At 43.8% G+C, this 11,114-nt stretch overlaps 1 protein-coding gene across 2 annotated transcripts in view; it reads left to right on the top strand.

The window, feature by feature from the left end:
- Window positions 1–10,600, top strand: part of LOC308367329 (transcription factor COE3) — a 99,924-nt gene extending 89,324 nt beyond the window's left edge. Inside the window, exons 13-16 of one of the 2 annotated variants that reach the window (XM_080841218.1) lie at window positions 91–256; window positions 4,346–4,528; window positions 6,397–6,486; window positions 7,213–10,600. In XM_080841218.1, coding sequence (XP_080697344.1) covers window positions 91–256; window positions 4,346–4,528; window positions 6,397–6,486; window positions 7,213–7,244 — 471 coding nt within the window. In that variant the 3' untranslated portion in view covers window positions 7,245–10,600. Of the gene's footprint in view, window positions 1–90; window positions 266–4,345; window positions 4,529–6,396; window positions 6,487–7,212 lie in introns of both variants that reach the window. The other variant, XM_080841217.1, reaches the window with a different exon arrangement.
- Window positions 10,601–11,114: the final 514 nt, after the last annotated feature.

Below are 11,114 nucleotides of genomic sequence, written 5' to 3'. Positions count from 1 at the left end.
GCGCCTCTTTCAACACATCTTCTTCTATTTTTCCCTTGCCCCCCCCCCCCCCCCCCCCCTCTCCGTCTCTCTCTTTCTCCGGGACCCCAGGAGATTATCCTGAAGCGTGCGGCAGACCTGACAGAGGCCTTGTACAGCGTTCCTCGCAGCCACAACCAGCTGCCCTCCCTCTCTGGCTCCGGGGCCCACTCCGGCATGATGGGGGTCAACTCCTTCAGCAGCCAGCTGGCCGTCAACATCTCCGAGGCCTCGCAAGGTGACCAGGGTGAGTGTGTGTGTGTGTGTGTGTGTGTGTGTGTGTGTGTGTGTGTGTGTGTGTGTGTGTGTGTGTGTGTGTGCGTGTGTGCATCTGTGTGTGTGTGTGTGTGTGTGTGTGTGTGTGTCCGTGCGTGCTTGTGTGTGTGTGAGTGAGGGGGCGAATGTGTAGGAGTAACAGAGGGTGAATGGGGTGGGGATGGCACATATGTGACCATACACGTGTGCATCTGTGTATGTGAGTGTGTCTTGATTTTAGCACAAGTCATCATGCCACACTCCCCCCCCACCCCGAGCAGCATATTTTGCTCCTGGAGTCGGAGGCTTTTGTCACATTGCAAAGTGATTATCTTGTTACTTTATACAAGCGCTGGTGTGGCGCTCTACAGTAGTTGCTGGCTTACCCTCGTAATGTTCTGTGACAGTGGTAAATATGCGGCGTGCTTTAGCGGGCGCGGTTGTTAGCTCGTGGTATGGTGGGGCTCACGGCGGGCATGTTGGTTTTGGCACAGCTGTCAGCTGAGCAGTTCTGAGCTGTCACTCACCCAGCAGTAGCTCGCCCGCTAATGTACTCGCTCAGATTAGCTTTGTGTGTATGCGTGACTGTGAGTTTATGTTTAAGTGTGTGTGTGTGTGTGTGTGTGTGTGTGTGTGTGTGTGTGTGTGTGTGTGTGTGTGTGTGTGTGTGTGTGTGTGTGAGAGAGTGTGTGAGAGTGTGTGTGAGAGAGAGAGAGTGACAGAAAGAGAGAGTGACAGAATGTCTCTACCTATGAGTGTGTGTGTGTGTGAGTGTGTGTACTTGCGTGCGCATGTGTCACTCCGCATGAGTAGTGTGTGAGGGAAGGGAGTTGCTAATTAGTTCAGAGATTCACCACAACAACCACACATGCATAATTCACCCTGCATTTAGATGGCGTCCAACAACACAGGAAAACAACCCTCCAACCCAAAACGGGGAAAAGAAGATACCTACAGTATCTCAAGAATATTTCCATGATGTCTCTCTCTCTCTCTCTCAATACCTCACAGCAAGAATGTCAGAAGACTGAATTTTATTCTGAGGCCTTTGTGGGATTTGGCTTGTTCTTGCTACAGACCTCAATTCAAACAATAAGTCTTTTTTTTACACCTTATAGCCATATAAGTCCTTAAAGCCATGGCAGTATCTTGTATATGTCTTCTTGTCGTACTCTTTAGCAGAGTACCTTTTATCTTAAGTTCCTATAGCCATAACAGAAACATGGATTTCTTTTTTTCACTCGATTTTTTTACTCGACTTTTTTGGGCAAGCTCTTCCTGTGATGGGCAGGAAGCATCTTGGTGAAACGGGTGAACTGAATGAGAAAACGGAGGTAGAGGAAGCCGAAGGCTCTCTCTCTCTCTCTTTCTCTTTCTCTTTCTCTTTCTCTTTCTCTTTCTGGTCCGTTCCCCTTATCCACTCAGGAAAGAACACCTTCAGGAATCTATGAGGTCATGGGAAAAGCAGCGGAGGCATCATAAAAAGTAGAGCATTTCAGACTTCTGGTCCCCGTTCACTGGAACATTATGCCGGAGTTATTGCTTTCCCCCCCCCCCCGCTAATGTCATGGCTCCTTGAAAACCGCTCTTTGTACTCATCGTGCGAAATTACGCCCTCTGATTAAAACATCAATAATAAGGTGTGCGCACTTATCAAACGCTCTGGGAACGTCACTTATGGAAGACTTTTTCTTCCCCTCGCAAACGCACTGCTGCAGCTTTAAATCACCATCCCCATGATGCACATTCACACACACACACACATACACACACACACACACACACACACACATACACACACACACACACACACACACACACACACACACACACACACACACACACACACACACACACACACACACATACGCACACACTGGGCTGGAGTTCATCTTGAAGCTCAGTCATCTCAACTCACATGCTGGTTTATATCAACACACAGTCAGCACTGCATCTGCACAGTGTAATGTTGCATACATCATGCGAAGTGACGGCTTCTCATGCCGAGCACCCCCACATCCAAGCCCTCACACCCCCACATCCAAGCCCTCACACCCCCAAACTTGGTGAAGTCAATGGAGGGAGCACTTTGACATAACCCTTACACAAGCGCATGGATGCGAAAGCACTGGTGTCCTAATATCCCCCCATCCAGCCTGTGTTGGGGTGGCGGGCTGTGATGGGTATTGAAGGGGCGGAGGGTGTTTAGCTGACGTCTTGCTGATGAAATCAGACTTTACACTGTCTGTGAGTCAGTGTGTGTGTGTGTGTGTTTGTGTGTGTGTGTGTGTGTGTGTGTGTGTGTGTGTGTGTGTGTGTGTCTGTCTGTGTGTGTGTGTGTGTGTGTGTGTGTGTGTGTGTGTGTGTGTCTGTCTGTGTGTGTGTGTGTGTGTGTGTGTGTGTGTGTGTGTGTGTGTGTGTGTGTGTGTGTGTGTGTGTGTGTGTATGTGTTTGTGTGTGTCTTCATCACTAGGTTACAGCAAAAATACTCTTCATATAATACAATCAACCCCCCCCCCCCACTCTCTCCATTTCTCTTTCACTCCATGTCCTCTCATACACTCTGCTCCTACATGTCAGGGACTTGTTGGCTTGTAGTGGAGGGAAGGGAAAAGACAGAAGGATAAAAAGGGAGCTGGAGAAAGCAGAAGAAGACACAGTGCCAAGTGGCACACAAAGTCTCTCTCTCTCTCTCTCTCTCTCTCTCTCTCTCTCTCTCTCTCTCTCTCCCTCTCTCGCTCTCTCCCATCTCTCTCTCTCTCTGCCTCCACTTCCTGGTGAGGTTCCCAGCAGGAAGGCTATTGATGGAGGTCTGGCCAGGGATCAGGGAGGGAGCAGTGAATAGGAAACACATGTGTAGAACAGTGGAGGGAGCAGCCGTGCTGACAGTCACACACACACACACATGGAAATACATACACACATGCTAACCTACACACACACACACACACACACACACACACACACACACACACACACACACACACACACACACACACACATGGATATACATACACACATGCTAACCTACACACAATCACACACACACACACACACACACACACACACACACACACACACACACACACAGACATGGATATACATACACACATGCTAACTTACACACACACATACACACACACACACACACACACACACACACACACATACATATACATACACACACACACACAACCACACACACATAAGCTCTCTCTCGCTCTCTCTCTGTCTGTCTGTCTCTGTCTGTCTTGCTCTCTCTCTCTCTTTCACACTCATACATGGATACTAACATGCACCCACATGCCTATACATGCACACACATACACACATAGACCTCTCCACACCCACACACACACACACACACAAGGATATGCACACAAGCATTCAGACACACACAGACACACACACACACTTACACACACACACACAATTACACACACTCGTCTAGATGCAGACAGACACACACACACACGCTTACACACACTCGTCTAGATGCAGACAGACAGACAGACACACACACACACACACACACACACACACACACACACACACACACACACACACATATAAATTCCTCAGGCCTGCTTTCACAGAGTTGAAGACTTCAGAAATAATTAAAGTTGTTTAATTATAATGGATAAATTACTTCAGTGTGAATTCTACATTGGCTCAGTTATTAACAATTACCACACTGCGCACAGGGATTAATGAATTGTAAAAGAAAATGCACACAAACCTTGGGACAGAGCCGCAAGGGGTTCCCTGCCTTCATTTTGACCAGAACAGGATGTTTTATCCAGAATAAAAATGTATTATGAACTAATCATAGTGCAGTCTACAGGAAAAGAAAAGCCTCCAAGGTATTTTGTGTCACCTACATTTGCATAAGTAGCCTGTGAAATGGAGTGAATGGATTTTTTTTTTTTTTTTAAAGAATCCCTTTATTGTTTTATTAACTGACTAATATGTAATGCTTCTATAGTTTATATAATATATAATAGTTTATATAATATATAATATGATATAATATAAACTTCTAATAGTTAACCCGTGTGTGTTTTTGTTCCAGGTTACTCACGTAACTCCAACAGTGTGTCCCCTCGTGGCTACATCCCTAGCACCACACCACAGCAGTCCAACTACAACACCATCACTTCTACCATGAACGGCTACGGGGCGGGAATGACCAACCTTGGGGTGCCAGGCTCGCCCAGCTTCCTCAACGGCTCCTCCGCAGGCTCCCCCTATGCACGTAAGTGGCAGACGCCCCCTCATGCCCTCAGTGTGCCACTCATCAGGATGCTGCAGAACGCAGGGCCTCTTATTCTATCATAAGTCTACCTTTGAACAAAGGGGTTTTAGATGTGCCTTAAAACAGACATGAGATTTTGGCTAGTTTGCAGTACATGGTTTGTTTGTGTGTTACCACTGGCCCAGAGACCGGTCTTAAGTCGCCAGTTAGGTTAGTTAACCTACAACAAGCCATCTCTTAAGAGATTGTTTTGAGTTTTTGATGTTTTTTTTTTTTTTTAGATTTAGTGTGAACCTAGACCGGTGTGGTCATGTGTCGGGTGTACTCATCTTGTGTGTGCTGTATCATTCTGGAACCTTCTGTACCATTCTGGAACCTTCTGTATACTCTCAATGCGGAGATCCTCCATCAACTCTAACTGCCACCTCGCCTCTCCCATCGCTTTTCCACAACTAACACATTAACATCCTCCTCCTCATGCTCCTCCTCCTCCACCGGGACAAGGCCAAAGTCCAGTCTGTCTCCCCCTGTCTGAAGGCTACTATCCCCAACACTCCCCCTCCCACCTCCCCCATACGTGTGGGGTCCAAAGACCTCATGGCCAAAAGTGCCAGATGTTTAATGTTCAATGTCATAGGCACTTTTCTGTTTGGTAGTGGTGTTTCTACAAGTTTACAAGTCAAAGCATCTTTAAATGTTGATCAGACTTGATGTTAAGAATGTTAGACTAACAAGGACAGGTGTTTTTTTTTTTTACTCATATACTAAATTATACTAAAATAAAGCAATTTTCCTACAACAAGGATTTACATAGTGGGTAGTTGTGGTAGATTTTAGTTTAACTTTTAAGTTCTTTCATTGTATGTTTATAATCCCGTGATAAAATGACTACAATTCTCCCCCTTGTCATTCTCATTGTACTCATAAAACTGGCTCATAAGTGTCCATTGTTATTGTTGCGTAAGCACTAACTGAGCTATTCAATTGGTCTTACATTCAAAATTTAAGGCAACTGCAGCTAAAGTGGGCGCCATGCAGATTTTCCACAGGACATGTTCTGACTGCTAAACTCCCACACTAACAACCCAGATTAACTCTTTTAAACAGTGCATGAGTCATGAAACCTTTATGTGCAAGTGTGAAATGACTTTTTATGCATCATGTAATTTTAGTTTATCACCCTCAATAAATAAAACATTACATCAAACAATACAAAAAAAAAAAACATTTCATTGAGAAGTAGTAATTTATTGCTTTGCTTTGTGGGGGTGGGAAGGCAGGTTTCAGTGGGGTTTTAAATATGCAGAGAAGGCTGAAAGAAATTTCTTTTCAGATAAACCTGCCCTGTTGTCATGAGTGCTTTTAGAGGTCTTTTCAAACAAAGTTATGGATCAACTTTGCCGTCCCAGTAGCTCCCGCTTTCCCCCCTGTACCATGGCCGTCCTCTCCCTCCCTTCCTGCCTCCTCCCTCCATCTTACCAGTAACAGCTTGCTGCATGAGTGGCCTGTGACCATCTCCCTCGCATCCTTATCAGCCAGCCTATCTGCATGTCTGTCTGTCTGTCTGTCTGTCAGCCTGTCTGTCTACCTGTCTGTCTGTCTGTCTGTCTGTCTAGCTGTCTGCCTGACTGTCTGTCTGCCTGCCTGCCTGTCTGCCTGCCTGCCTGCCTGCCTGCCTGTCTGTCTGTGTGTTGCAGTCACCCACTCTAGCCCTCCACTGGTGGCGCTGGCCTCCTCTTCCTCTTCATCTTCCTCTTCTACCTCGCTATCTGCCTCCACCCTCTGCTCCATCCCTCTTTTCACCTCCTCTACCTCCTCCTCCATGGCTGGCCCTCTCTCATTCTCTCCTGTCCATATGATCTCTGCAGTCAAACAGAAGAGTGCCTTCGCCCCTGTTGTGCGACCACAGACCTCCCCGCCCCCCACCTGCACCAGCACCAATGGGAGCAGCCTACAGGGTGAGCACCGCCCCCCCCCCCCCCCTTCCACCCCCACCCCCATCCCCTCCGCCGCCCCTCTTCTGCTTTTTTCGGGCCACCTTCACCCCCTGATAAAAAGAAAGAGTGTGTGTATGTGTGTGTGTGTGTGTGTGTGTGTGTGTGAGAGAGAGAGAGAGAGAGAGAGAGAGAGAGAGAGAGAGAGAGAGAGAGAAAAAGAACTTGTGAGAACTCGATAATATTCCATAAGGAAAACTGTGCCGAGCTGATGTCAAAGTTGATCCATAACTTAAGAGTTTTCAGAATTTATTTCAACAGCAAAATGAATCCACTGGCTTTTGTTATTATCTATTTTATGTCGTATGAAGATGAAACTGACATTAAAAAATTTGTAATTGGATATGCCCTTTCATTAACGTGCAATCATCATGGGTAAAGCACTCTCTTAATGGTCTGATTTTAAGTGGTCTGGGTAATTTGTCCACTTTTGTAGGCAAATTAGCATTTTATGATATGTTCTAATATGCTATTAAGTTTATGATATGTTTTTCCTATAACCTCTGTTCCAACTGATCCCTTTCATTCAGGGTTGAAACCCCTAATTGTATCTTTTCATTTAAACTCTTGTTCTCTCCCATATTTGACAAAATGTCCCCCATGGTTAAAATAACAAGCAGGGAGATGAAAATAGTCAACACTGAAAATTAATATTTTTTATGTTCTTTTTTCTCTCCTCCTCCCCTTCAGCTATGGCCGGACTCATAGTCCCCCCCATGTAAAGAGGGAAGACTGCCCTTTCAAGGCTTTTTATTGTGCCCATGACAAACTCACTGGCCCAAGAAATCCCTCCAACAGCAGCAGCAGCTTATCAAATACCATCGTCCCACAGAGGAGAAAGCCAAAAAAAAACAAGAAAGAACACCCTTTACACCTGGACAACTGAGAGATTAAAAAAGAACGACTAAAAAGAAGAAAAAAAAAGAGAAAAGAAAAATTCACCTGGCAGCCCTGGAGTCAGTAGGTTATGTTTGTGTTGGTCTTTTGCCTTCATCACCATTTTTTGTCTTTTGTTTTGGTTCTCGTTTAATCCTACATACGTAGGACATTGATGCTCGTACCCTTGTCACCAGATGGCATTTTTTTTGCATTCAGTGATGCTGTACGGGTAGTGCTATCTGAGGCGCTATGGCAACGAGGACTCTGTGGGGTGGGTTTGATGTGGAAAAGGGCTCCCCCGATTGTGAACTGGTGGGCCTGCGACTCAGTCGTGGATGAAGGACAGACAGCCTTCTCTCTTTCTTTCTCTCCCTCTTTCTCTCTCTCTTCTCGTTCTCTTTCTAGCTCTCTCTCTCTCTCTCTTTTTACTTCAAATCTGTATTCATATCATGAGAAAAGAGAAGATGTCAAGCTAAGTCCATACATAACCAGATCAAGAAAAAAATAACACAAACAAATGGAATAAACTGGGGAGCTCGATGGGGGATTGGGAAACTCAATCCGTAAAATAGATTCCCACTGGAAGTTTCAGAATACAGACACATTTTTTTTCTTTCTAAAAAGGTTCCCCCTCTAAGCAACAAAAGAGAACCCAAGAGCACCAAACCACTGCACATCAAACTTTGTTTAGTTGGCAGTCGTCCAGGACTCAGAATACCATGTTTGTGTGGGTGGTTTGTAAATGGACTGCAAGTCCCGCATTCAACCCATGAGGGGGAAAACGAATTTGACTTCAGGAGAGGGAGAGACCCAACCTTAGTGAGCCTTTGTTCATATCTGACGTATGCCAGGGAATTCCCTCATCTGGGATGTCAATCATTTTTTAAATCAAACTGTCAGACTAGGTGCAGTACATTTGAAGGTGTGTGGAGTTGGTAGATTTTATCCAAGAATGCTTGATGCCGTTTTAATCACATTTAGGTACTGGAGTTTATTGTTGAACTTCCTATTGTGCTTTTTTGTATGTATTTATAAACTATGTTTTGGGATTGATTTGGTGATTTAGGCCTGAATAATAGTATCAAATATATATGTAAACACATTTGATGTCTTAATAACTTTTAGATATTGTAAAAAGATTGAGGAAGTAATAACAACGATAATGAATTACACTTTTTTGTAAAAACTAAAACGAATGACGTCTAGACATTACCAGGTCACCCTGTTTTTTTCAGTGCAGGACGGAAAGCTCGCCCACTTTTGTAAAAACAAAACAAAAGACAATTTTTTCTGATTCCATATTTAACTTTTTTTGTAAACAGCATTTGTGTTTTCCTTGGTCTTCTTGTTGTTTGTGTGTTTAATGTGAAATGTGTATAATCATAGTTATCTCTTAATGCACTATTTTAGTTGGGGCACTTATGAGAGCAATGCATCTTAGCAAAGAAAAAAAAATGTAAAGAAAAAAAAGAGAAAAAGTAATACAAATATGCACAGATATGTTTTCAGCCATTTTTGTTTTTGATTGAATTAGTCTTTTCTTTTTGGGGGGGAGGGAATACTAGCTGAAATGGCTACACTTTCATCATGTGAATTTTTTCTATATTTCTAAAGCTATCCCATAATCTTCCCTGCTCAGTGTAAGGTTACTTTCTTAGATTAGACTATTCTCATCACTCAACTGCTTATAGCCCCCCCCCCCCCCCCTCCAGAACTGTAAACCCCAGATCTCAAAATTGTGTTTTTTGGTGAAGACGAATGTAACATTCATGTTTGTAAACGGATCATAGCAGCACAGATTTTTCGGAAATCTGTTGAAATATGTCCGCTGGAGCAGGGAGTGGTGGGGCACAGAGTCATGCCCCCCAAACTCCCCCCCCCCAAACCCCAACACCAACTTGAGCGTTCCACTGATGTTTATTGTTGTTGTTGGTGATGTTGTTGTTGTTGTCGTTGCACACACTCTTTGTACCATCTACTTATGCAATCTGTATTTGCTGTAATGCAAGCAACTGTCCACTTCTCCGTGGGGTAGTTGTGTGATCAAAATAAAAGAACAAAAGATAATTGATGCCTTATAATAGACTGTGCTCCAGCCCAAGGTATTTTCATTATTTGGTTATGCTATAATTATGAATTACAAAAGGTGGTCTTAGACACTTAGTCAGCTTTTTTGCTTCAGTGTGAAACATATTTATGGTTGTCTTGAGTAGCATATTTAGGTTGGTTTGGGTTTTATTTTGGACATTGGACATTCAAAGCTGAATAACTTTTTGTACACACATGTTTTGGGGGAGACCTGATGCTTAAATTGAAGTGCATACAATGCATACAATTCATGTGCATTCAAATCTTCAGTAACAACAGCAACATATATGTTATATGTATATTTTGTAAATGAACCAGTTTGTGCAGACACAAGAACCTGATGTTGTCACTGTCGTGTATATTTGTGTGTGTGTTTGTGCAAGAGAGAGAGAGACAGAGAGAGAGAGAGAGAGGGCTCGTCTGTGTGCTTCTGTGTGTATGAACTGTGTGTGTGTGTGTTTGTGTGGGTTTGTGTGTGTGTGTGTGTGTGTTTGTGTGTGTGAGGGTGTGTGTGTGTGTGTGTGTGGGTGTGTGTGTGTGTGTGTGTGTGTGTGTGTGTGTGTGTGTTAACTGTCCCACTGCAACATTATTTTGGAGTCAAGAGGCAATGTGAATTATGGAACAGTCGTATGAGTACATGACAGAAAACACAGGAAATCAGACATGACAGTGCCCTCTTGAACTGAAAACATTTGAATTCAATATCACGGCTCTCACGAAAACAAGGGTACATTTCCGCCTCAAAACCACACTTAACTGTACAAACTTCTTCACATTCCCTGTATCCATTTCACCCATGGATTGAGTTTTGTTCTAGCTTGTGAAAATATTTTTGTCATAGATGTAGAGAACTGGCTTCTGATTCCTTCCATTTCAGCAGATGTTTTTGAAATAGCAGACTGCTCTTTTTTCCCCCCTCCAATGTTAAACTCAAAGTGAAAAGGGGGAGAGGTACTGCATCTTTGTGAAATATGAAATATTATAACAAAGTATATTAAAAAGCACAATGTCTAATTCATGTCTTTAGAATTCAAAATGGGTGAGAGGTACCCTTTTTTCATTTTCCTGTCAATTACCATGCTGTAAATAGGTGCATGTTTTTTTTTCTGTGACTCAGTGCTTTTTTGTACAGAAACAGACTAATAAAGATTACATTTGGCTTGAAATCCACCTCATCTTGTGGAGTCCATGCTTCAGAAACCACATTAACGTGGATTTGTTTTCCGTTGATGGAAGTGGTTCATAGACACACACACACACACACACACACACACACACACACACACACACACAAAGTCACGTTTTATATGCTATCTCCCAGCATGGGGGTAGTGCGATTCAGGCCAGCGAGCCCCTTTTTCTATTCGTAAGAAACTTTCCAGAGATGCTCATCCTTCCAAGGCTTTGACCTCTCGCTCTGGAGAGCTTGCCAGCACTGCTCAGTCGATGGGACATATTTTTGAAACGCAGTCCAAAGACCACATTCAATATTTTAAAGTTTTGGCCGCTGTGCCTTCCGGACAGGAGATCCTGAGAAGACGTGTCAACCTTTTCAGGTCAGAATCAATCACTCTGAATCAGATTCAAACATGCCAAACTCACTGGATTTTCAGTCGGTTTACATA

Source organism: Sprattus sprattus (genome assembly GCF_963457725.1).
Source record: "Sprattus sprattus genome assembly, chromosome: 6".
NCBI classification, from domain to species: domain Eukaryota; kingdom Metazoa; phylum Chordata; class Actinopteri; order Clupeiformes; family Clupeidae; genus Sprattus; species Sprattus sprattus.
This window is presented reverse-complemented; position numbering and strand designations above follow the sequence as displayed.